We start from the raw sequence: 27,968 nt of genomic DNA on the forward strand, positions 1-27,968 counted from the left end.
TCATGCTGGTGTGTGTGCATGGAGGATTCTTATTGGGCTGAAAAGCTCATATCCATCTATTGTATTTTTTTTTCCAAAGTCGCAGGATGTCTAGTTTTGGATAGGTTTGGGCATGGAGTTCAAGCGATGGAATCTTTAGTCAGTTAGTTTATTTTTTGGTACTAACGAACAATTGAAAATTTTGTAATTGAGCAAGTTAGTTATTTGATCATAGTGGATTTATTTAGTTGGATTAATTTGCTATTAATTGTTGATTAACTTTCTGGAATTATTTGGAATTGGTTCATCTTAGGCCTTGCATGAGCTCTAGAATTCATGTGGCCGTGTCACATGGCCGAATGCAGATGACGGGTTCGGGGCGTGACAATCATGTTGTGGAATGATAAGATGGTTTATTTTGGAAAGTTGGTTGAAAGAAGTGTTCCTTATCTTTTGTGTTGTTTGGGTTGGTGATAGGTGGTTGTGGGTGCTTGCTTGCTGGAGACCAGAGGGAGGAGCATATGTGACACTGGAAGAAGAGTATAAGGAAACTTCGACATCCAATAATTTGTAGTTACTCAGTGCATTGTAGTGCAATTCTTCCAGTTTCTCTCTCTCTCTCTCTCTCTTCATCCGTGGGAAGGTGTCATGGTGGGCATTTATGGCCTCCTCTATCCGTTCAAGTTGTGCTTTCTTGTTTCTTTTTCTGATTTATTAATTTTTTTTGGAGTTTTTTTAGTATTAAGGGGCATTTTGGACTTTTGAAGCACTATGTTAACGGCGTTAAGAGGCTGACGGATGTCTGTATCACATTGCATCAAATATCTAAGATAAGGGATTTAGTTGTAAACTTTTATAGTTGAGGGGGTCCATGTGCAGATCAGGTAAACTTGAGCAGGTCAAAAGGTATTTTTCCCTAAAATTTAAGGTTTCCATAGTTTTATGGTTGAGTATTGCATCATTAGCTTACTTTAAGGATAAACTTGTTCCTTTTTCAAAACCATGCAGTTTACTACTGCCACTTCTTTCCTTTTAATATCTTAATTATGGTCCTGAATCTACCTCGTTGGCATGCTATTCTTCATCATTCACTGGTGCAAGTTGTTAACTTCCCCTCTCACCCTAGGTGATGATCCAAGGATTGATAATGATTTTTATATGAAGGAGCTAGATATCTCCAAATACTTGATTAGAAATCTGTCAAGACTCAAGATATTTGAATAACAAGATCGACATCTTTTAAAACAAATATATCACTGGCATGGAAACCGCCTCAGTCAAGTGACCAGAGTTCTTTCCTTCAAAAGCATCAACAACTTGGATCACCTCAGCATTATTGTCTCTTTCATCAATCTCTCTCTTATCCCTCTATTCTTGATCATTCATCAAGACAACTCATATCCCTCAGGCTTCATAACAAACTCCTGAAGATTATAAGGTTTTGATATTTTGATCTTTGTGTGGGGATCATTTTTTTTCCCTTCTGAAAAAAACTAGGAACTTCCTCATCAATATAGTAATGATATAATGGAGAAAAATAATGGGCAACTTCAATATATACTCATTTCTCATCAATATTTTGTTTTTTGATCTGTAGCTTTTGTTTAGCCTTTGGCTCCTCTTTGAGTTCATCTCAATTAAGTAAATAAGCAAATCTTGCTGAGGATCTTAGATATTGCATTCTCCATATATGATGTAGCATGCTTGTTTTTTTTGTTTTGGTTGGGGTTAGTGGTGGGGTGGGGTGGTGGGGAGGTGGTGCGGCAAGACTTGAAAGGAAATCTCTTATTGTAACTTGTTGTTCAGCCTCAATTTGCAATATTTTTCAGAAATATCAATCTTTAAGGGTAAAAGCTGGCAAATCTGTTACATTTATGATAGCTTGCTTAAGTAGCATTATCTTAAGTGTTGTAGTTTTGCTTGAAATTTCAAAATATACATTGCACAACTAAAAACTCCAATCTTGTACATCATTGCTTATACCTACTCTTTTCAATTGTTCAACTTTGTCATGATACTTGCATGAAAAATGATGCAGCAAGCAACAGTGTGAATCAATTGTGGTAAGAAATTAGTAGTTCATTGCTCATAGGTAATGTATCATCAGATAACCAGGTTGTGGTAAGAAATGGACAAAGTTTAACTGGGTTTTCATGGGTGAGCAATATGCCACTAACTTGATTGTGGTGAAAAATCAACAGAGGTTCGCTAGGATAGGTTATCGTCTAAAAGTAGCGTGGTAATTGTGTCTCAAGATTGGTGAGAAGATCCCCAAATGAAATGGGGAAAGTGAGATAGATAGATAGATAGAGAGGAGCAGAAAATGGTGGGAAGAAGAAACAATGCTGCAGGCTTACAAACAACTGAAAAAGATTAAAATTAATGATGCGTAGAATCTTTTTAATTGCATGGGAAGATAAAAATTTAAATGGAGTAGAATATTGGTGTATAGAAAACGGAGGATAAAATGTGAATGTTTAAGGATAACTAATAACAAATTAGCTATTAAGTTAGTTTCTAGATCAAGAGACAAATAATATATGAAGTGCTTATACACCATGGGAAGAATTAGTATAAAGAATGACTAAAACAATTTCAGATGATATGGATGGACCATTGTAAGGTGTTGCTGAGGGAGTAAGGATAATTTTGGGTGGAGAACCTAATGAGATGGTACAGAAACATGCTACATAGAGTCAAGGGATCCTTGTTAAGAAGGATGTTTGAGTCCATGTTGAAAGGGCCTGCTAAAAGGGAGGGATAGCCTAAGCTTGCATGGATGGAAGTTTTGTGAAATGATTAGGAAAGCTTGCAGTAACATCAGAGGTATCAACCTTGATTAATTGGAACGAGGCTTCATGATTAAAGTCTACTGATTAATATACCTAGTCTAGAGTAGAAAACAACAGGAGGCATCTTAGCATTTGTTATCTTCAAAAGTACTAGTCATACAATATTTTTTTCTAACGAGGACTCAAGATGGTGTGATAAAGGAAGCATGCTTCATATTTAGGATTTTCTTGTAGGAAACATTTAGTTTTGTTCTTTGTAGTTTCTAATGCATAGCTGACCCCAAAATGATAAGGATAGGGCTTGATAGTTGTGTTTAGAAATTTAATGCATAAAAATTCTTGTAGGGTCATGTCTGCTTACACTGAAAACACCCTAATCCCTCAATTCATATTAACCATATCATCATTATCTAAATAAGCCAAAAATATCAAATTAATATGATATAATTATGCAAGATCTTCAAATTTCATTGTGGATGTTGCCCACTCCAGGTGATGCAATCAAGTTAACCTGCAAATAGACCAAACGAATAGTTGGAAGTTGGAGCAATATCTGATGATTAGCTAAGGATTAATAAAAGCTATGACAAATACTTGAACAAAGAAATATAAGAATAACTAGATGCATGTTACCACAGACAAAAAGGTAAAGGTCATAGAGATTCTTGAGCAAGGACTTGAGGGAATAACTAGCATAATTGGGAAAGTTTGGACTCAAATTGACAGATTTCTTTAAAAGAAAGGGCAATTTTTCTAATTCATTGGTAAAATTTGATGCATGTCTGAAAATAAATGGTAGTGACAAGGTTTGATGGTCATGTTTACTGAATTCTGATGCCCAAAAGTGCTTGTAAGTTTAGAACACTCTAAAAGAACGTTAAAACTCAGCTCACAGTAATGATATTAAACAGAAACAGTCAAAGCAAAAAAAGCAAATATTATTGATATTACAAATATGGAAGACCTACAAAATCTATCATGGACTGTTGTAAAATGTTATTTCCAGGTCATACAGTCAAGCTAACCTGAAAACATCATAGTTCAAAAATGAGCTTCCATATCATACCTGTTACCAGTTATAATCTTTTTCTCTATGTACAGAAAAGCAGTTCTATATCCAAAGTAAACATATTGCCTTTCATCTGCTTGTACCAAAGAATTCCTAAATAGAGTCAAGCTACAATAGTCCAGAAATTCAAGAAATCAAGCAGCATGCAGCACTTGCTTTGTATCATTACATGTCTAATGTGGCCTGTGTGAACTGTTTCTCCTAATGTTGCAGAAGATTTTGCCTTTGCTTATTTCATATCTGGGAGTTTCACTTACAAATGAAAAGTTAAAGCTTCTTCATTGCTTATTTACGTTTCATAAATTTTCTTTCAGTTTTGAACATATTGGCTTAAAATTGCAGGGGGGAATTGCTGGAGTAGAGCGGTTGCACAAGTCTAGAATGCTCAAGAAATTACTTAAAGAACAAAAAAAAGCAGGAAGGATATATGGTGGGATCTGCTCGTCTCCATCTTTGTTGCAGAAGCAAGGCTTACTCAAGGTAAAATATAACGAGTTTAGAATGTTAATATTTTGTATATAAATCTTAGAACAGGAATTTGAATTGACATGATGCCAAACAGGATAAAATTGTAACTGCTCATCCTGCTGTTATTGACAACCTCACTGGCCAAGTTGCTGATGGAGCCGGGGTTGTAATTGATGGAAAACTCATTACTTGCAGGGGCCTTGGTACTGTAATGGATTTTTCACTTGCTATCGTGAGCAAGTTCTTTGGTCATGCAAGAGCAAGAAGCGTGGCAGAAGGGATTGTTTTTGAGTACCCCAAAGCTCAGGTTTAAAGAATATGGATAGGATAAAAGATATAGCAGAACTAGAAGTGATCTATTTGGAACCAATGAACTGTTGACAATCTTTGTGATGAAGAATATATATTTGTACTGCACCAATATAATCAAAGTCGGTCACTGCATCACTTACCTGTGATGGTGTGGATTCAAGATTCGATGCACTGTTGATGCGGATTCTTGATGCTGTGCATTCATGAGCAGGTATCTAGTAAATATTTTCACATTTTGTTTATTTTCTTATTTTATCTGCATCAACCACTATTTCTGTCTCATTGTTAATTTACCTATTGGCATTTAACACTTATGTCTCAACAAAGCGTATCGTCAAAAGTTCTGTAATGACTCCTTGGAAATGAACTTTCAGGAACATGTGAAAACATCAAGAATTTTTGTCACGCCCCAAACCCATCACTCGGGTCGACCACGTGACACGGCCACATAATCCTTAAAGTAGAACCCTAGAGATCATGTAAGGCCTAAAAGGTACAATATTCATAAGATGCCAAAATTAATGATTAATGTAATTAAATCAAATCCAACTAAAATGTACTGATTAATTACATAATTTCAAATGTCCATAAGCAAAAGATAAATTAACTTCTATCTATCTAGCAGTCAGACTCCATGCTGATCTCATTTCTAGTCCCACCCAATGGTCTCTACAAATCCAGTACCTTTGAAAAAAAAAGTAAGTGTAGTATGAGCTTTTCCAGTCCAGTAAGAATCCTAACAGCCACACACAGTAATAATAATAAAATAATCAAAGTAACAAATAAATATCATTTCATCATTTCAAAAGCTCAACAAACAACAAGTATATATAACCAGTACATATACATAAATCCTCTTTACACATTATGTGATCCACTTTCGTATTACTCTGATCCCCAAGTTTTAAGACTTTTCACTTCTGGCTTTGGACTAACCAAGATCATAACCCAGTCCAAGACTGCATAAATCCCACGCATAAGCTTGTGGCAGTTATCCCACGCGTAAGCCGGTGGAGGCTATCCCACGCATAAGCTCGTGGAGGCTATCCTACGCATAAGCTCGTAGAGGCTATCCCACGCATCAGCTCGTGGCAGCTATCCTACGCATAAGCTCGTAGAGGCTACTCATGATGAGGCTAGTCCAACCCATTTTTCTTTACATGTCTAATAATACATGTTTAATCCAATTCCAATCACATTACATATTCCATGTATTTTCAAAAATATGATAATTCTTCCCAATTGAATTATTTTAATATTTCCATAGCAATCAAGATGCACACCTCATATATGTCATATCAGCTCATAAAACAAATAACAACATAATTATAAAATAAACCCAACGATAAATCAAGCATATGCATAGAGGTGCTCAGATGTAGGGATTCTTACCGAAATTGTAGACTGACTCAAATACGGATCCAAATCACAACCTACGCGCTGGGGTGCTGAGTCCCATGATCAAAATCTTCTGGCACCGCTGACTCTTTTCCTACAACATCAATTATAAATCACAAACTAAATTATCTAATATTTAAATATTCTAAACCATAATTCACATCTACTATGGGGTCCATCACCAGGTCCCGAAACATCTCTATCCCTCCAGATCTAAGGCAGTCGGGGTGGCCCGACTCCCACCTTGTACCACCGGCCTATGTCGTCGCCAGCCATGGCCGCCGCCATGCCGACGATGATGGTCGGTTCTGGTGAAGAGACCAAAAGTAGTGGACGAGAGAGAAGGGGAGAAGACCCTTCTTTCTTCACGGATGGGAATGTCTCCCATCCTCCACCTCTTAGTCCAAGGCAGCAGTCATGGTGGCTGTGCCTTTACCTTCCCCAACCCGACACACCTCGGCCACCACTGGTCGAACCATCGCCAGCCGCCACTGTTGCAGTCGCCGACGATGGTGGCCGGCCAAGGGGGGAGAGAAGAAGTGGTCTCTTCCTCTTCTTCTCCCAGGAACCGGCAGAACCCCGAGGAAGGGAAGAGATTTCTTCTTCTTCCCCAAGAACCGACATGCTCACCCTTCCCCTCCTCCAACATCAACCGAAGACCATCATAACGGTGGTTCGCCCCCCCCACCCGACGGCAGCCACGGTGGCCCACGACCGCCGTCATCGCCGCCGGTGGCCAACCGACGAGAGGAAGAGGGAAGAAGATGGAACCACGAGAAGACCTCGGTCCACCAATCCCCATCTCCAACAAAACCCTAGAAATCCTTCACCAATCTCCACACAAACCCGATCAACGCCCAAATGCCATGGATCCCGGCCAATCTCGGTGGCTGGCGGCGGCAAGATTCGGAAGAGAAAAGCCGAAACAGGGGTACCCTGTTTCGGACTCTTCTCCGAGGATGTCACTAGCCAAACCCCAACCAAAGCAACCCTATAATCTAGCAAATGCAGCGCAAAGGGAATGTGCCCCGCTTACCTCCGTCCGTTGGGTGTTCCAGCGACCTTTCCGGTGAGAAATCGGAGGGGGAATCCTTGAGTAAGCTCGGATCAAAGCCCACAGATCCAAGGTTCTTCACCCGATTTGTGGGGGGTCTCTCCACGGCCGGCCGGTTCTCGGAACCGCTCCCTCCTCGGCGCTTGGTCTCCTCCGGCGATCGATCCCCTCTAACGCCGCCGCCCCCCTGCAACTCCCCTCTTCCATGATCGTGCCTAGGGCACGATCGTAATAGGTGGATGGGCCCGGTCTTTTCGGGCCGGCTCATCAACCCTCTTTTTTTTCTGGGTTCTCACATTCTCCCTTCCTAAAAAAAAATTTCGTCCGCGAAATTTACGTACCTGGAATACCAAAGAGTTGGGGGTGTTTGGCTTTTATTTCTTCCTCGAGCTCCCAAGTAGCCTCTCTTTCTGAATGATTGCTCCATTGCACCTTTACATAAGGAATGGTCTGACGCCGCAACACTTGATCCTTTCTATCCACAATCCGTACCGAGTACTCTCATAAGTCAGGTCCTCATGCAGATGTATAGGCTCAAAATCTACCACATGGTTCGGGTTCGGAATATATTTTCTCAACATTGAAACATGGAATACATTATGTACACCTGATAAAGCTGGTGGTAGAGCCAAACGATATGCCACTTCTCCAACTCTGTCCAAGATCTCGAACGGACCAACATACCTAGGGCTCAATTTGCCACGAACCCCAAACCTCATCACATCTTTAGTAGGAGATACTTTCAAGAAAACATGATCACCAACCTGAAACTCCAGTTCTCTTCTTATATTGTCAGCATAACTCTTTTGTCTACTCTGAGCTATAAGGAGCCGTTCTCTGATCACCTGTATCTTATCCACAGTTTGATGTACTATCTCTGGACCCAATACTTTTCTTTCTCCCACATCATCCCAACAAATTGGAGATCGGCATTTTCTGCCATACAATACCTCAAAAGGAGCCATCTGAATGCTGGCCTGATAACTATTGTTGTACGCAAACTCAACCAGCGACAAATGACTATCCCATGCACTACCCAAATCCATGACACAAGCCCTTAACATATCCTCCAAGATCTGAATAGTGCGCTCCGACTGTCCACCAGTTTGTGGATGAAAAGCTGTACTGAAGTCCAGTCTTGTACAAAGGGCTTTATGAAGGCTCTTCCAAAACTGTGACACAAATCTAGTATCTCTGTCAGACACAATTGAAACTGGAACCCCGTGCAGCCTCACAATTTGCTCTATGTACAAACTTGCCAATTTTTCCAAAGAAAAGCCAACTCTAAAAGGCAAGAAATGTGCTGACTTGGTCAGTCGGTCAACAATTACCCACACTGCATCATTACCCCGAGGGGTCTTAGGCAAGGCAGTCACAAAATCTATGGTGACGTGCTCCTACTTCCACTGAGGTATGAGAAGAGACTGTAATGGTCCAGCAGGCCTCTGATGCTCAGCTTTCACTTGCTGACACACTAAGCACTGTGCAACATACTGAGCTATATCTCGCTTCATGCCACTCCACCAAAAATTTTTCTTCAAGTTCCTGTACATTTTAGTACCTCCTGGATGCACTATATAAGCTGAGTTATGGGCCTCATCAAGAATCTCTTTCTTCATTTCTGGTATTTTCGGCACACATACCCTGTTTCCGAATCTTAAAGAGCCATCTTCATGCACTCGGAATTCTGACTGCACACCTGACTCTACTGTTTCTCTGATCTTCTGTAACTCTGGATCGTCTCTCTGAGACATCTTGATCTTTTCAATCAAAGTAGGTTACACTGTGAGGGTAGCCAATTGTACCTTAGGATCATGTAGTCGTAACTCAATCCCTGATCTCTCCAAATCTAATAAAATATGCCTCTGCGTAGTGATCAATGCTGCCGGCCCACTTGAGGATTTTCTGCTCAAAGCATCAGCCACTACATTCGCTTTCCCTGGATGGTAACTGATAGTCAGGTCATAATTCTTCAGTAGTTCTAGCCATCTTCTTTGCCTCAAATTTAGCTCCTTCTGTGTGAAGATATACTTCAAACTCTTATGGTCTGTGAAAACCTCACAGTGTTCTCCATACAAGTAATGCCTCCATATCTTTAGAGCAAAAACTACCGCTGCCAACTCCAAATCATGTGTAGGGTAGTTCTGTTCATATGACTTTAACTGTCTAGAGGCATAAGCTATCACCTTCCCATTCTGCATCAGAATACACCCAAGTCCTTTACGAGATGCATCACTGTAGATGGTGAAGCCTTCTGTTCCAGATGGAATAGTTAGCACTGGGACTATCACCAGACGCTTTTTCAGCTCTTGAAAACTCTGTTCACAGTCATCTGTCCATTCAAACTTTACTTGCTTCTGAGTCAAGCGACTTAGAGGCATGGCAATACGGGAGAATCCTTCAACAAATCTTCTATAATATCCAGCCAATCCTAAGAAGCTGCGCACTTCAGTTACATTGGTAGGTCTACACCACCCAACTACTACCTCCACTTTCATTGGATCAACAGAGACACCTTTTTTGGAGATTACATGTCCAAGAAAAGAAATACTATCCAACCAGAACTCACACTTTGATAGCTTAGCATACAGCTTCTTTTCTCTAAGAATTTGCAATACTACCCTTAGATGTTCTTCATGTTCCTGTGAGCTCTTTGAATACACCAAAATATCATCAATGAACACTACTACAAACTGATCCAGATAAGGTTTAAATATCCGATTCATAAGATCCATGAAGGCAGCCGGTGCATTTGTCAAACCAAAAGGCATGACCAAAAATTCATAGTGCCCGTATCTGGTCCTGAAAGCTGTCTTGGGCACATCCTCTGCCTTTATTTTCAATTGGTGATAGCCTGAACGAAGATCAATTTTCGAGAAAACCTGAGCCCCTTGCAGTTGATCAAACAAGTCATCAATTCTTGGTAGTGGGTGTTTATTTCGTACCGTCACCCTGTTAATTCCCGGTAATCTATACAAAGTCGGAGGCTACCGTCCTTCTTTTTCACAAATAATACAGGAGCGCCCCAAGGAGAAACACTAGGCCTGATAAAATCCTTATCCAGTAACTCCTGTAGTTGTTCCTTCAGCTCTTTTAATTCAGCTGGAGCCATTCGATATGGAGCTTTTGAAATTGGACCAGTGTCAGGAATCAAGTCGATGGAGAATTCAATCTCCCTATCAGGGGGTAATTCTGGCAATTCATCTGGAAACACATCTGGAAATTCTGTCACCACAGGGAGATCCTCTAACTTGGGCTCCTCTTTCTAGGTGTCTAACACAGCAACTAAGAATCCTTCATAATCTTTTGCGAGAAGCTTCTTAGCTTGTAGAGCCGAGATTAACTTCATTTGATGAGGTGACTTGCTACCCACCAAACCAAACACTGGCTGACCAGGGATCTGAAACTTGATCGTTTTCTCAAAACAATCAACAGTAGCATGGTATGCTGCCAACCAGTCCATACCAAGGATCAAATCAAAATCATTCATCTCTAAGACCAGCAAGTCTACATTCATTTTTCTGTCCTCAATATCCAAAATACAGTTCTTGCAAACTGAATTAACTAATATAACATCTCCACTTGGCGTTGAGACACAGAGATCGAATTCTAATGGCACAGGTGATATTTCAGTATTCTTTCTAACAAAATTGGCCGATATGAATGAGTGGTAGCACCAGAGTCAAATAAAACATTCACATCATAAGACAATAATCTAATCATTCCTGTAAACATAGTCACAAGGAACCTAATCACAATCTTTAACCATACATGCACAAACATATATAATCTAACAAAATTTATGACATGCCAAACAAGAGAGAGTATTAGGGATGGATTTATTACCTATCACCACTGAATGTCTACGCGGTGGACTTGATTTTATAGAGGTAATAAATCCATCCCTAAACCATCCTGCTCTATGAGTGTATAGACCTGCCCTTGGGTCCTAGGCCTCTGCTGCCCTCCCTCTTGCTGTTGTCCTTCCTGAGGTGCTCGGTTTATAGGGGATCTCTGAGAGGACTGAGGTGCCTGTCGCCTCTGCGGTTCTTTTCCATTAGGACAAACAATAGCCTTACGCCCCTTTTGACCACAAGAAAAACATGTCCCTCCAACCCAAGTGCAATCTTGCTTGAGATGAGGTCCTCCACAACGGTAGCATCTAATAGCACCTCGGGCTTGTCCTCTATCTCTGGTAACAACTTGATTCGGTCTCTAATCCTTCGACTTGAAAGGTCTACTGTTTTGGCTCGGAGAATCAGTGGGTCGAAACCTTTTCTTCAAATTCTTTTCTCTAGCAGCTTGGGCATTGTCAAGCCCTTTTTCTATCACCAGGGTTTTGTTAACTACATCTTTATAACTAGACAGTTCAAAAGCAACGACTTCTTGTTGAATCCGTCTCCTGAGTCTATTTTCAAATTTTCTTGCTCGGTCACTATTCTCTGATATCAAGGTCGGAGCATATCAGGACATCTCTTCAAACTTTGCTGCATATTGGGCAACTATCATATCACCCTGCTTTAGTCGGTCAAACTCCCTATATTTCTGGAATCGGATACCCTGGGAAAAATACTTCTCATAGAAAATCTTTTTAAATTCTTCCCAAATGAAGGGGGCATCATCCGGACCAAGCTTCCCTTTCTCCATCTCCCACCAGTCAGCTGCCTCATCCTGTAACATGAAGGTGGCAAAAAGGACTTTCTCCTCATCAGGGCACCTCAGAGCTTGAAAGACTTTATCTATTTCAGCCAGCTCTCAGCCTCCATCGAGTCAGCCGTACCTTTAAATGCTGGGGGTGCATATCTCTGGAAATTCAACAGACTGACTCGATGCTCCGACTGAGCTGTAGTGCCTTGAAACTGTTGCTGTTGCTGCTGCTGCTGCTATTGTTGATACATTGCTTGCTGCTGCTGCAACTGTTGCTGCAAGAATTGTTGCTGTACCTCCACCATGCTCATCATGTCTGCCCTGGCAGCAGCTTGCTGTTGTACCATCATTTGCATCAACTGTGAAGCACTTATCGTATCCTCAAGCTGAATACTTGGTCCTTCGGATGTCCCAATCTCTGGAGCTCCCATCTCTGGAGTACTGCCAGTAGGGTCAATAGTGTGCTCCTGTTGTGGCACACCCCGAGTCGGCGTGGATGAGGTACCCTCCTGCTGTCCAGAGGGTGCCCAAGCCGTGGAGCCGTCCGCAAATCGGGTCGGCCTTCTGGCACGCCCCCGACCACGCCCTCGCGCCATATCAACCTATACAATTTTTCCAGCATCAAGATTATCAGATTGAGACAATTTTGCATCCTTAATATGCTAATCACACCATTATAATATCTTACGTGTTTAGTGATTTTCCCCACTCAGGCTTACTCGAGCCTAAACCCTAGGATTCCTAAACTTTAAGCTTTGATACCAAATCTGTCACGCCCCAGACCCATCACTCGGGTCGACCACGTGACACGGCCACATAATCCCTAAAGTAGAACCCTAGAGATCATGTAAGGCCTAAAAGGTACAATATTCACATAGATGTCAAAATTAATGATTAATGTAATTAAACCAAATCCAACTAAAATGTACTGATTAATTACATAATTTCAAATGTCCACAAGCAAAAGATAAATTAACTTCTATCTATCTAGCAGTCAGACTCCATGCTGATCTTATTTTTCGTCCCACCTAATAGTCTCTACAAATTCAGTGCCTCTGAAAAAGAAAGTAAGTGTAGTATGAGCTTTTCCAGCCCAGTAAGAATCCTAACAGCCATACACAGTAATAATAATAAAATAATCAAAGTAACAAATAAATGTCATTTCATCATTTCAAAAGCTCAACAAACAACAAGTATATATAATCAGTACATATACATAAATCCTTTTTACACATTATGTGATCCACTTTCGTATTACTCTGATCCCCATGTTTTAAGACTTTTCATTCTGGCTTTGGATTAACCAAGATCATAACCCAGTCCAAGACTGCACAAATCCCACGCATAAGCTCGTGGCAGCTATCCCACGCGTAAGCCCGTGGAGGCTATCCCACGCATAAGCTCGTGGAGGCTATCCTACGCATAAGCTCGTGGAGGCTATCCCACGCATCAGCTCGTGGCAGCTATCCTACGCATAAGCTCGTAGAGGCTATCTCATGACGAGGCTAGTCCAACCCATTTTTCTTTACATGTCTAATCATACATGTTTAATCCAATTCCAATCACATTACATATTCCATGTATTTTCAAAAACATGATAATTCTTCCCAATTGAATTATTTTAATATTTCCATAGCAATCAAGATGCACACCTCATATATGTCATATCAGCTCATAAAACAAATAACAACATAATTATAAAATAATCTCAACGATAAATCAAACATATGCATAGAGGTGCTCAGATGTAGGGATTCTTACCGAAATTGTAGACTGACTCAAATACGGATCCGAATCACAACCTACGCGCTGGGGTGCTGAGTCCCCTGATCAAAATCTTCTGGCACCGCTGACTCTTCCCCTACAACATCAATTATAAATCACAAACTAAATTATTTAATATTTAAATATTCTAAACCATAATTCACATCTACTATGGGGTCCATCACCAGGTCCCCAAACATCTCTATCCCTCCAGATCTAGGGCAGTCGGGGTGGCCCGACTCCCACCTTGTACCACCGGCCTATGTCGTCGCCAGCCATAGCCGCCGCCATGCCGGCGACGATGGCCGGTCCTGGTGAAGAGACCAAAAGAAGGGGTGGATGAGAGAGAAGGGGAGAAGACCCTTCTCTCTTCACGAATGGGAATGTCTCCCATCCTTCACCTCTTAGTGGTGGCTGTGCCTTTACCTTCCCCAACCTGACACACCTCGGCCACCACTGGCCGAACCATCGCCGGCCGCCACTGTTGCAGTCACCGGCGATGGTGGCCGGCCAAGGGGGGAGAGAAGAAGTGGTCTCTTCCTCTTCTTCTCCCAAGAACCGGCAGAACCTCGAGGAAGGGAAGAAGAGATTTCTTCTTCTTCTTCCCCAAGAACCGACATGCTCACCCTTCCCCTCCTCCAACATCAACCGAAGACCATCATAATGGTGGTTCGCCCCCCCCACCCGACGGCAGCCACGGTGGCCCACGACCGCCGTCGTCACCGCCGGTGGCCAACCGATGAGAGGAAGAGGAGAAGAAGATGGAACCACGAGGAGAAGACCTCGGTCCACCAATCCCCATCTCCAACAAAACCTTAGAAATCCTTCACCAATCTCCACACAAACCCGATCAACGCCCAAATGCCATGGATCCTGGCCAATCCCGGCGGCCGGCGGCGGCAAGATCCGGAAGAGAAAAGCCGAAACAGAGGTACCCTGTTTTGGACTTTTCTCCGAGGATCTCACCAGCCAAACCCCAACCAAAGCAGCCCTATAATCTAGCAAATGCAGCGCAAAGGGAATGTGCCCCGCTTACCTCCGTCAGTTGGGTGTTCCGGCGACCTTTCCGGCGAGAAATCGGAGGAGGAATTGATCGGTTCTTTCAATTTTGAAAATAAACCACGCAATAGCACGTATCCTGTAGGATAGTGATTACGGGTGTCGGTCCACAGGGATTGAAGAATAAGTTATTTTTCTTTTAAAAATAAATCAAGAAGAAGGATGTGCTAACTTGATTTAACTAAATTAATCTATGAGTACGAATTGAAATTTATCAACGTAAATAGATCTAGGGTTTGGAATCCACCGCGTAGCATTGCATTAAGGACTGTGTTCTTAATTTTTATCTTTTGGAGAGGCATGCAAATTGGCTACAAGCCTTTTAAAATAAAAGCATAAAGAGTGTTAGGAAGATCCATCTTCGGTGTAGCATGAAGTGTTTACCTAAGTATGCTAATCTAGGATGCAGCACACTTCATCTTCCTAGGCATGAATCATCTTAGACTACTTTAGCAAACATGATTAGTAAGTGGCATGCTCAAGGTTTAAACATCATAAAAGAAATATTTCATTGAAGATAAGAATTTAAACAAGCTCCAAAATAATAAAGAAAATAAGAACTACAATGCCCTGATACATTGCTAGGGCTTCATCCAGCCCTAGACTAGACGTTTAGCCGAGCATGGCTTCCGGACGACCTCCCATCTTCAAAAGAAAGCCTTCACCTCCCATCATTCCCAAAATATCACAAAATATTCTCTTTCCCTCCCTCCTCTCTTTTTTTTTTTATTTCTTTTCTCTGGTTCGGCTCTCTTCTTCTCTTCACCGAAACAGGGTCTCCCCTGTTTTTCCTCAACCGAGCTCCCTCCTCATTTCTTCTCCCCTCTTCCTTTTATAGATCCCCACCAAGAATCAGCCAACGGTGGATCCATGATTTCGCGTGGAGGAAGAACGCGTGCGTGATCGTTGGGACGGAATCCATGGGATCGGCTGGAGCTGACCGTGGGATGGAGGCGCTAATCCGGAAAAAGCTGGCTGGGTGGCTGAATCATGGGAGTCTGGGATCTCGGAGAAGACGGGAACGGAGCTAATCCATGGGATCGACTGTAGCTCGAAAGGACTGATGCGGAAGAGCGGGATCTCAGCTGCGGATGAAGAGGCGGAGGAACTGGGAAGAGAGGCTGCACCGCGTGGAAGATCTTGTGGAAGATCTCTCAGGCTGGAATGGGCTGATCGGAGGAGTGGTCGCTGGCAGTTGGAGCGGCTCGTTGATTGCAGTGGAGGAGTGGTCGCTGGCGGTTTGAGCGGCTCGTTGATTGCAGCGGAGGAGTGGTCGCTGGCGGAACATCCGGGGATGAAGACGATGCTACAGTTGGATGCGGAAGACGCCCGGCTGATTTCCCTCTTGGGTTTGGCACGCAGCTGAGGGAGGATCGGGTTGCGGATCTGGCTGGCGGGCTCGACGGGAGGAAGCCGTGGACGGTCGGGATGCTTACGGGAAGGAAGAAGATGAACAATAGGATTAGTTATATATATATATTTTTTGTAATACTGTTCATATGAACAGTGTTTTCACGGGACACTGTTCATATGAACAGTGAATCCAGTGATTCTTCTCGAAATTATTTTTATTTATTTTATTATATTCATTATTTTTTTTCTTGTTTTAAATTTATAAATTTTATATGAAGGCAGGTAATGAATTTGGTTGGGAATTGACTTTGGGTTTGAGGTGGGTCATGATCGTTGATTTGCTTGAACTTACTCTTGAGCCCAATGTCGTTTAAATTTAATTCTTGCTAAACTGCTTCAGACCGGACTCAACAAGGCTAAAAGCAGGACCGTAACTTAATAAAAGGGTTAATCAAATATTTTTCCATACAATTATAACTTTCAATCTAATCAGGACCAAAGCCCATTTAATTATAACCTTAGCCGGGTCAACACAATCTCCTTATATGTTTTTCTATAGTTTTCATTAGAGATTGCAATCAAGAGAGAGACAAGTTCAGAATCTAGTTTAAGAAAAGAATTATTTACCTCTTACCATAATTTAAATTTAATTCAATGTTTATACAATTTCATGGTAAAATATGTATTTATCAGTTTAAAAACATTGATAAGTGCTATGGAAAGATAACTAAATTATAAATTATTAAGCACTTATCACACCTCCAAACCTATGTTTTGCTAGTCCTCGAGCAAAATAAAATTAGAAAAAACTCTAACTCACTTTCGCAGGCATCGTGATTGCATTTACCATATGCAACAAGGCTTTAAACCCCTAGGTTACCCTAGTGGACGAGTTATAGTCTCGTAAGGGTTTCCAGCGAAGATACCCACAAACTTCAATAAATCATTCATTGTTATGATTAATTTGTTGCTGTTGTTTGTTTTATATTTTTATTATTATTATATATATATTATTATTATTATTATTTTAATTCCTTTTTTTTAAATTCGATTGATCTATGAAGTGAAAATCAAATTTCAAATGCATACTAGCTAAGAATTTCGAAAACTTCTTTTTTTTTTTTAAATCTAATTTAAGATACATAAATGATAAGAATTTCAAAGCACACACGGTTTTATTTACTAAATCAGCCCAAATTCTAGGTTAATATGCAGTCTAAGTTAAAGTTGTTAAGTTTCCGTTTAGGGAGTTATAAGACTTATTTATACTGGAGTGCTCGGTGAAATCTGGACCGTACACAAGCTAAGGGTTCGGATCCACAAAATATTGCAAAGACTAGTAGTTTCCAAGAATTGGTCGAAAGGACCTGTTCACTGATTCAAAATTATCTTATCTGCAGAATTTCGAGAGTTGTGGATATTTACTTTAGTACCTCACGGGCTTTATCGGTAATATTCCAGTTTACTCGAATTTTTACAACGACGGTTTTCACACTATTGTCTTTTTCAAGGTCAATACAGAGTTTTTTTTTTGTTCCTTTTTATATATATATTGTGCACTTTTACTCTTGTGGTGATTTCTCCGTGTAACGAGCAATCAGTCGACAACTCTCACACCAGTTGGCACAAGGTGTCAGGCATCAAGACTCCCCTACGGATTTATGCTCGGAGTTCTCATCACAAGCCTATTTGATCCTTGACAATAGGTAGCCCTTTTCGATGTTCCTGACTAAATCCATTATTATTGATGATTTTTTTTTTTTGGATTCGATAAATATGATTCATCAGGGTCCAAGGTTGCTACTATACTATCAACATAATGTCGAGCTTAGACCTTAGAAGGGTCGGCCAGTGTGTAGTGAAATTCCAAGGTATTAATTAGCTTACAACTCCCTAAGAGAGACTTAATAAAAAGAACTTAAATTTATATTACTTCCGACTAGTCATTGGGCTGTTTAGATTTTATATAACTTGTGTGTTTATCATTCTCGCATAAATGTATAGAAATTAGGTTTTTAAAAGCAAAAACTTTTTTTTTAATTTAATTTTTTTATTATTATTTCAAAAAATGAACACATTTTTTTTATTATTTTTATATTTTTTTAATTTTTTTTTGGATGAAAATCAAGATGAATACCCCCAAACATAAACCTGACATTGTGAAGTGAAAACGAATGCAAGAGATGCAAATTAAACAAAAAATGCTTAAAAATACTTAAAAATACCCCCAAACCTAAACCTAACATTGCCCTCAATGTTAAAGAAATTTAAGAGAATTGGGTTGCCTCCCAACAAGCGCTAAGTTTATTGTCTTCAGCCAGACACAGTGCATCCTTAATTATTTTGATAAACAGGGTTCGTCAAATTAAGGGATTCGATCAATTGCCCATCGGTAACACAGTCCACATAAGGTTTTAACCTTTGGCCATTGACTTTTAAAACAGGTCCACCATTGAGGTGTTGGATCTCTACTGCACCATAAGGAGAAACATTTTTCACTACGAATGGTCCATCCCACCTAGAGCGAAGTTTATCCGGGAAGAGTCGCAACTTGGAATTGAATAGCCAAACTTTTTGTCCAGGTTCGAAGGACTTACGGTTAATGTTTTTATCCTGAAAAGCCTTAGTCCTCGCTTTATAAATTTTAGCATTTTCATAGGCCTCATTGCGCAACTCTTCAAGTTCACTTAGTTGGAGTTTTCGGTTAGGACCAGCTGCTGCCATGTCAAAGTTAAACTTTTTGATAGCCCAGAAAGCTCTATGTTCAAGTTCTACCGGTAAGTGACAAGCTTTTCCAAAAATTAATCGGTAGGGGGACATGCCAATAGGAGTTTTGTAGGCAGTACGGTATGCCCAGAGAGCATCATTTATCCTTTGAGACCAATCTTTCCTATCGGAACGTACCGTTTTTTCTAAGATGTGTTTTAACTCCCTATTGGATACCTCGACTTGTCCACTCGTTTGGAGATGGTATGAGGTAGCAACTTTGTGGGTGATGTTATATTTGCGAGCCAAAGCCTCGAAAGACCGGTTGCAAAAATGAGATCCCCCATCACTGATGATGGCTCGGGGTGTGCCAAAACGACAAAAGATGTTTTCATGTAAAAATTTAATCACAACCTTGTGGTTATTAGTTTTGGTGGCGACAGCTTCTACCCATTTTGAAACATAATCAACCCCTACCAGAATGTATTCGAAACCAAAGGATGGTGGAAAAGGGCCCATAAAGTCAATACCCCATACATCAAAGATTTCTATAATTAAAATAGGATTGAGAGGCATCATATCTCTACGGGAGATGGTACCCATCCATTGGCACTGTTCACAAGTTTGGAAAAAGTTATGGGCATCTTTGAAAAGTGTGGGCCAATAAAATCCACTCTGTAAAACTTTTGCTGCAGTTTTTCTACCCCCAAAATGTCCCCCACAAGCTTGTGAATGGCAGAATGAAAGAATACTTTGAAATTCGCATTCGGGGACACATCGACGGATTACTTGATCGGGACAATACTTGAATAGATCGGGATCATCCCAATAATAGAACTTTACTTGTGAAAAGAATCGGTTCTTGTCTTGAGTTGACCAATCATCAGGAATTCGTCCTATGGCAAGGTAATTTACTATGTTTGCAAACCATGGCGTTTTCATTCCTTGTACCCCAAATAATTGTTCATCTGGGAAAGCATCATGTAAGGGTGAGGTATTCTTAGAGGGCTCAAGAAGAATCCTAGATAAGTGGTCTGCTACGACATTTGCAGTTCCTTTCTTGTCCCGAATTTCTAGGTCAAATTCTTGTAGTAAAAGAATCCATCGAATCAGACGGGGTTTGGTGTCCTTCTTTACAAGAAGATGTCGAAGGGCAGCATGATCAGTGAATACGGTAACCTTGGATCCTAATAGGTAAGATCGAAACTTGTCTAGCGCAAATACTACAGCTAGCAATTCTTTCTCAATGGTGGTGTAGTTCAATTGTGCATCTGAGAGTGCTTTACTAGCATAGTAGATGACATGAGGTACTTTATCTAGCCGTTGCCCTAAAACTGCCCCAATGGCATAGTCAGATGCGTCACACATCAATTCAAATGGAAGGGTCCAATTAGGAGGCCGTATGATAGGTGCAGTGGTCAATTTCGAGCGAAGATTTTCAAATGCCTCTTTGCATGCTTCATTGAAAGCAAAGGGAGTGTCCTTGGCAAGAAGATTGCACAAGGGTTTGGAAATTTTACTGAAATCCTGAATGAAGCGACGGTAGAAGCCAGCATGGCCAAGGAATGATCGGATTTGTTTCACAGTTTTGGGTGGAGGGAGATTGGAAATAAGATCGACTTTGGCTTTATCTACTTCAATGCCCCTCTTGGACACGACGTGTCCTAAAACTATGCCTTCTTGAACCATGAAATGGCTCTTTTCCCAACTTAATACTAGGTTGGTCTCCTTACATCTTTTCAAAACTAAGGTCAAATTGTTCAGACAATCATCAAAAGATAGGCCAAAAACTGAGAAATCATCAATGAACACTTCTAGAAAGTTTTCCACCATATCTGAAAAAATGGCCATCATGCATCGTTGAAAAGTTGCGGGTGCATTGCATAATCCAAAAGGCATCCTCCTATATGCAAATGTCCCAAATGGGCAAGTAAAGGTGGTTTTCTCTTGATCGTCCGGGTAAACAGGTACTTGATTATATCCAGAATAACCATCTAAGAAGCAGTAGAAACCTTGACCAGCCAACCGTTCCAAAATTTGATCTATGAAAGGCAGAGAGAAATGGTCCTTCCTAGTCATTGAATTAAGTTTCCTGTAGTCAATGTACACGCGCCAACCCGTGGTTGTGCGTGTTTGTATCAATTCTCCTTCCGTATTTTCAACCACAGTGATACCTGATTTCTTGGGTACCACTTGTGTCGGACTCACTTACTATCAGAAATTGGGTAAATAATTCTGGCATCTAATAACTTCACCACTTCTTTCTTGACTACCTCCTTCATGTTAGGATTGAGTCTTCTTTGCATTTCTCGGGTGGGCTTTGCATCATCTTCTAGATGAATTCGATGCATACAAACAGAGGGGTCAACCCCTTTCAAATCGGCTACAGACCATCCTATGGCATGTTTATTCTCTTCTAGCACCCTTAAAAGTTTAGCCTTCTGTTCAGTAGATAAGTTGGCCGCGATGATTACAGGGAGGGTATCTTTTGGTCCTAGAAAGGCATACTTAAGAGTTGTCGGAAGTGGCTTAAACTCAAGTTTAGGTGGAGAATCAATGGAAGGACAAAGTGGTGCGCTAGCAATAGGGGGAAGAGGTTCAGGTCGGATCTTCCAAGGGAACTCATGGGAGATTGATTGTCGAGTAAGATGTTAACTTCTTCTACGGCCTTGTCTATATCAAAGTTGTCAATATCAAAATGGGCCAAACATGCCTCTAAGGGATCATTTGCTAAGATATAGGGAAGGGCGTTCTCTACAAGATCATCCATTTCGTCAATTAGGCAACACTCGTCTTCCCTCACATGTTGGTCAGCGGCATGAAACAAATTCAACTTAATTTTCATGTTCCCAAATGATATATCCATTGCCCCAGTTCTACAGTTAATACATGCATTGGCTGTCGCTAAAAAGGGACGACCAAGAATCACAGGGATTTGTTTTTTAAGGTTGGGCACATGTTCCATGTCAAGGACGATAAAATCTACTGAAAAATAGAATTTGTCTACCTTGACAAGAACATCTTCAATCACCCCCTTGGCATCTTCACCGATCGATCAGCCAATTGTAAAGATACCGAGGTAGGTTTCAATTCACCCAACCCAAATTTTTCATAGACTGAATAGGGTAGAAGATTCACACTTGCCCCTAGATCTAAGAGTGCTCGGTCGATGGAGTTATTTCCTATGACACAGGAAATAGTGGGAGCACCAGGATCTTTGAACTTTGGAGGGGTGTTGTGTTGGAGAATGAAACTTACCTGCTCAGTTAGGAGGACCTTTTTAGGCACATGTGTTCTAGATTTCCGCTTTTGGGTGCAAAGGTCTTTGAGAAATTTGGCATAGGAGGGAACTTGTTTGATGGCATCAAGGAGTGGGAGGTTGATTTTAACTTGTTTGAAGACCTCCATCATCTCTTCTAATGAAGTTCCCTTCTTGCCAAAGGGAGAGGGTGCATTAAGTACTTCAGGGAATGGAGCCTTTGGAATGTGGGTTGTGGCAGATGGTGGACTAGCTGAAGAAGGTTTTGGGTTTTCATGTGATACATTCTTCTCCTCTTCTTCACCTTCCTTATTGTTACCCTCCCCAACCTTATTATCTATTATACATCCACTCCTTAGGGTAGTCAAAGCATTGGCTTGCTCATGATTTAGTCGAGTTTCTTGAGCCACGTATTGTCCCCTAGGATTACTCATTGGTGTTGACTTGGAAGCTTACCTTCCTCTCGTTTGTTTAATGCATTGGCTAGTTGACCCATTTGGGATTCTAGCTTAGCAATTGATTGCGTGTGAGAGTGTAATAGTTGTGTGTTTGCCTCCAAACCTTGAAGGGTAGTCAACACTTTCTCCTCAAAGGCTGTATTTCTTTGGGTTGGAGGAGGAAGGTATTGAAATTGAGTTGAGGGACGGTAGAGATGAAAATTCTGAGGGTTTTGAAAATTTTGTGAGTAGGGTTGGGTAGTATTCGAAGCTTGCTGCCTCCAAGAAAAATTTGGATGATTCCGCCATCCCGAATTATATGTATTGGAAAATGGATCATTACCCGGTCTGGGTTGTGTTTGAGCAGCATTGATGTGTTCTTGCACGAGTTCGGAGAATTGGGGTGCTGAGGGGCACTCATGAATAGGATGCGATGGGCTAGAACAGATAGCGCATACTTGTGCTTGGGAAGAGCTAATGACATGTCCTCCTATCATTAGTTGGTCAATCTTATGGGACAATGCATCTACCTTGCTAGACAGGTCCATAGAATGACTTATTTCACAAATGGTCCCTTTTCTTTGAGAACTCGGAGGTACTTGATGAGAACAGGAAGCATAGTGGAGGGAGTTTTCATTAAGATTTTCAAATAATTGCCATGCTTCATGCTCATTTTGAAGCATGAAAGTCCCCCCGCATGCAGCATCGATCATCTGACGGTTTCGTTCAGTCAATCCGTCATAAAAACATTGCACTAGCTGCCACTTAGGTATTTGATAATGAGGGCATTTACGGATTAGGTCCCGAAATCTCTCCCAAGTTTCATGAAATTCTTCCCCCTCAGTTTGGGAGAAGCTTGTAATGGCACGTCTAAACTGGTTCGTTCTTCCTATGGGAAAGTATTTTTTAAGAAATTCTTGTTGCATTTGATCCCAAGAACGAATCGAGTTAGCTTCTAAAGAATTCAGCCATTGTTTGGCTCTATCTTTAAGGGAGAAAGGGAATAATCTAAGTTTTAGAGCATCATCAGTGAAGTTCTGAATCTTAACAGTGGTGCAAATCTCAAGGAATTCATCTAGGTGTTTATATGGTTCTTCGTTGGTGAGCCCATAAAAAGATGGGAGCATTTGGATCACACTAGACTTTATTTCGTATTGTACAGCTGCTACTTCAGGTAATCGAATGCAAGATGGGGAAGTGTAAATGGTGGGAGTAAAGTACTCCCTCAGGAGTTTGGGTTGTTCTTCAGCCATCTCAGGGGGTGGGAATGATTCTAAGGTTCTGATCTCAGCTCGAATATTTCTAAGGGTCCGTTCTATTTCAGGGTCAAAAGGTAATAGGTCACGTACTCTAGAACGACTCCCTTGCATACACTAGTACTTGATCAATCAAGCATGCAATAAAAGAAAAACACATAAATTCTTGTATTTGTCCTAAAATCACTAGACAGCTCCTAACTGGTTTGAAGAGGGTACCTAAGCCTCCAATCCGGTCTAATGAACCGAGTTGACCAGGTAAGCTCCCAGGTAAGTGGAGGGGTCACGATGCGTTCGCAAAGGTCCCACTTAAAACCCACTTGCCTCGAACAGATGAACTGTCTCCCTTATAGGGACAAAGCTTGCCTAGACATCAACTAAGCCACAGAGCGAAATTGGTGCAACTTTTGGTGATCTTCGTCCTATTGAGCTCGAATGTCCCTAGGAGCCAACGTCTAATTGATTTTAATTAAAGTGACACTATGTGAGATTGAGTTCACCTAAGTTGGGCAAGAATCCGGTGATGAAATCCGGCTCTTATCTTGTTGGGGTGATTGCCCTTACTATGTGCGGATTAATTTGTGTATGTGTATCAAGCATGTATTCACACTTTTGCTGAAATTAAAATCAAACAATCACCACAAAATTTCAAGCTAATAATTAATTTAAATAAGAAAGGTTTAGAGGTTACCAAAGAAAATTTTCCCAGCAATTTAAAATTTTTTTAAGTAAACCTCTAAAGCATTCCTTTTTGATAGCCAGATCTCCTCTTCGATTCCTGATCAAATAAGACCAAAAGAAAAATAATAATAATAATAATAAAAATTAGTAGAAGAGAAAAAGGAGATAAAAAAATTACAATAATAGAAAATATTTTTCTTATTTTATTTTAGATATATATATATTTTTTGAAAGTTTGTTTTTTTAATTAATTATTTTTTTAATGATAGGAAAAATAACTATGCTAGCAATCTCCGGCAACAGCGCCAAAAATTGATCGGTTCTTTCAATTTTGAAAATAAACCACGCAATAGCACGTATCCTGTAGGATAGTAATTACGGGTGTCGGTCCACAGGGATTGAAGAATAAGTTATTTTTCTTTTAAAAATAAATCAAGAAGAAGGATGTGCTAACTTGATTTAACTAAATTAATCTATGAGTACGAATTGAAATTTATCAACGTAAATAGATCTAGGGTTTGGAATCCACCGCGTAGCATTGTATTAGGGACTGTGTTCTTAATTTTTATCTTTTGGAGAGGCATGCAAATTGGCTACAAGCCTTTTAAAATAAAAGCATAAAGAGTGTTAGGAAGATCCATCTTCGGTGTAGCATGAAGTGTCTACCTAAGTATGCTAATCTAGGATGCAGCACACTTCATCTTCCTAGGCATGAATCATCTTAGACTACTTTAGCAAACATGATTAGTAAGTGGCATGCTCAAGGTTTAAACATCATAAAAGAAATATTTCATTGAAGATAAGAATTTAAACAAGCTCCAAAATAATAAAGAAAATAAGAACTACAATGCCCTGATACATTGCTAGGGCTTCATCCAGCCCTAGACTAGACGTTTAGCCGAGCATGGCTTCCGGACGACCTCTCATCTTCAAAAGAAAACCTTCACCTTCCATCATTCCCAAAATATCACAAAATATTCTCTTTCCCTCCCTCCTCTCTTTTTTTTAATTTCTTTTCTCTGGTTCGGCTCTCTTCTTCTCTTCACCGAAACAGGGTCTCCCCTGTTTTTCCTCAACCGAGCTCCCTCCTCATTTCTTCTCCCCTCTTCCTTTTATAGATCCCCACCAAGAATCAGCCAACGGTGGATCCATGATTTCGCGTGGAGAGGAGGAAGAACGCGTGCGTGATCGTTGGGACGGAATCCATGGGATCGGCTGGAGCTGACCGTGGGATGGAGGCGCTAATCCGGAAAAAGTTGGCTGGGTGGCTGAATCATGGGAGTCTGGGATCTCGGAGAAGACGGGAACAGAGCTAATCCATGGGATCGACTGCAGCTGGAAAGGACTGATGCGGAAGAGCGGGATCTCAGCTGCGGATGAAGAGGCGGAGGAATTGGGAAGAGAGGCTGCACCGTGTGGAAGATCTTGTGGAAGATCTCTCAGGCTGGAACGGGCTGATCGGAGGAGTGGTCGCTGGCGGTTGGAGCGGCTCGTTGATTGCAGTGGAGGAGTGGTCGCTGGCGGTTGGAGCGGCTCGTTGATTGCAGCGGAGGAGTGGTCGCTGGCGGAACATCCGGGGATGAAGACGATGCCACAGTTAGATGCGGAAGACGCCCGGCTGATTTCCCTCTTGGGTTTGGCACGCGGCTGAGGGAGGATCGGGTTGCGGATCTGGCTGGCGGGCTCGACGGGAGGAAGCCGTGGACGGTCGGGATGCTTACGGGGAGGAAGAAGATGAATAGTAGGATTAGTTATATATATATATTTTTTGTAACACTGTTCATATGAACAGTATTTTCACGGGACACTGTTCATATGAACAGTGAATCCAGTGATTCTTTCCGAAATTATTTTTATTTATTTTATTATATTCATTATTTTTTTTTCTTGTTTTAAATTTATAAATTTTATATGAAGGCAGGTAATGAATTTGGTTGGGAATTGACTTTGGGTTTGAGGTGGGTCATGATCGTTGATTTGCTTGAACTTACTCTCGAGCCCAATGTCATTTAAATTTAATTCTTGCTAAACTGCTTCAGACCGGACTCAACAAGGCTAAAAGCAGGACCGTAACTTAATAAAAGGGTTAATCAAATATTTTTCCATACAATTATAACTTTCAATCTAATCAGGACCAAAGCCCATTTAATTATAACCTTAGCCGGGTCAACACAATCTCCTTATATGTTTTTCTATAGTTTTCATTAAAGATTGCAATCAAGAGAGAGACAAGTTCAGAATCTGGTTTAAGAAAAGAATTATTTACCTCTTACCATAATTTAAATTTAATTCAATGTTTATTCAATTTCATGGTAAAATATGTATTTATCAGTTTAAAAACATTGATAAGTGCTATGGAAAGATAACTAAATTATAAATTATTAAGCACTTATCAGGAATCCTTGAGTAAGCTCGGATCAAAGCCCACGGATCCAAGGTTCTTCACCCGATTTGTGGGGGGCCTCTCCACGGCCGGCCGGTTCTCGGAACCGCTCCCTCCCCGGCGCTCGGTCTCCTCTGGCGATCGATCCCCTCTAACGCCGCCGCCCCCCCTCAACTCCCCTCTTCCACGATCGTGCCTAGGGCACGATCGTAATAGGTGGATGGGCCCGGTCTTTTCGGGCCGGCCCGTCAACTCTCTTTTTTTTTTTTTTTTTTTTCTTCTGGGTTCTCACAATTTTCTTGCTTGTTATCAATTTTGATAAACAAGAATTTAACTTGTCTATCCAATAGTAGAAAAAGAACTTATATAATTAATATGATGATGTGCTTGTTTGATTTGCATCCTGTTTTCTAACCTATGGGAAGAGTTTTAATACATAAGATCATTTCTTGGCAGACATCTTTTTGAATGCTTTTTAGCAGAAGAGACTATCATGTTGTAGCCACAGAATGCGCTTGTTACGTTTACCATCTCAAGGCTGAACTCATGTGTACCAAAAATGATACTGTCTTGCTGATCTTCTGATATATATTTTTTTCTTCTGTGTGTGTCTGCAGGTGTTCAAACCATGACCTTTTTGTCCATCTATTTGGAAATCAACAGGTTTGACCAACTTTGGATCATCATATTTAGGTATAAAAAAACAGCAACAAGATAGCTATTTTACCCGGACGTTTCATTTTTAGGAGTTCTAGAAGGGTCAGCACTTTTGTATAATTGGACATTGCAAGCCACAATGTAAATGGGCACTCCACTTTGAGGTTCCCTATTGATGTCTGCAAAATTTGTTGATACTTGGCTCTCTCTCTCTCTCTCTCTCTCTCTCATCTGTCATGAAGGGACTTCTAGTTTTAATTGCTTGACGAATATCATTATATACATTTTTAATATTAAGCTATCACCGACATTTATCAATTTAAATACCTTAACAAATTTTCAGTGACCTTAGATGTGCTCAAGGAACAACTTGTATTATCTTTGCACATGTTTCTCTCTCTTCCCCTCCCCTTTTTAGGTTCTCTTTTTTCAGACAAGTATCATAGCAATGGCCTATATGTAGTTGCGTGCACAAGGTTATAATGCATGCAAGTTGTAAAGATGGTGTCATATACTACATGAAATTCAATGATCATGATTGCAAAATGAGGATTCAAACTAATGATGTGATCTACATGATATAAAATGTTTGGAGACAAGTTTAAGTGTTATCAAGATTCTTGTTTATGCATCAGGTTGTTCAAAAATTAATACGTTATATGGCACTGTCATAATTACTAATTTAGGATATTTT

At 40.8% G+C, this 27,968-nt stretch overlaps 1 protein-coding gene and 1 non-coding gene across 5 annotated transcripts in view; both read left to right on the forward strand.

The window, feature by feature from the left end:
* DJ1C (Class I glutamine amidotransferase-like superfamily protein) overlaps positions 1 to 27,471 on the forward strand; it is a 60,324-nt gene extending 32,853 nt beyond the window's left edge. For 3 of the 4 annotated variants that reach the window (XM_088701272.2, XM_088701270.2, XM_088701273.2), the window contains 3 exons: positions 4,183 to 4,320; positions 4,403 to 4,831; positions 27,235 to 27,471. In XM_088701272.2, the coding sequence (XP_088557398.2) occupies positions 4,183 to 4,320; positions 4,403 to 4,621 (357 nt within the window). In that variant the 3' untranslated portion in view covers positions 4,622 to 4,831; positions 27,235 to 27,471. The remainder of the gene's footprint in view (positions 1 to 4,182; positions 4,321 to 4,402; positions 4,832 to 27,234) is intronic. The other variant, XM_088701271.2, reaches the window with a different exon arrangement.
* Positions 23,069 to 23,174, forward strand: LOC120112278 (small nucleolar RNA R71). Its single transcript, XR_005513753.2, has one exon. It is a non-coding gene; the product is annotated as a small nucleolar RNA R71 (small nucleolar RNA).
* Positions 27,472 to 27,968: the final 497 nt, after the last annotated feature.

Source organism: Phoenix dactylifera, chromosome 7 (assembly GCF_051530095.1).
Source record: "Phoenix dactylifera cultivar Ajwa chromosome 7, Ajwa_hap1_PhDact_Kaust_v1.1, whole genome shotgun sequence".
Taxonomy (NCBI): Eukaryota; Viridiplantae; Streptophyta; class Magnoliopsida; order Arecales; family Arecaceae; genus Phoenix; species Phoenix dactylifera.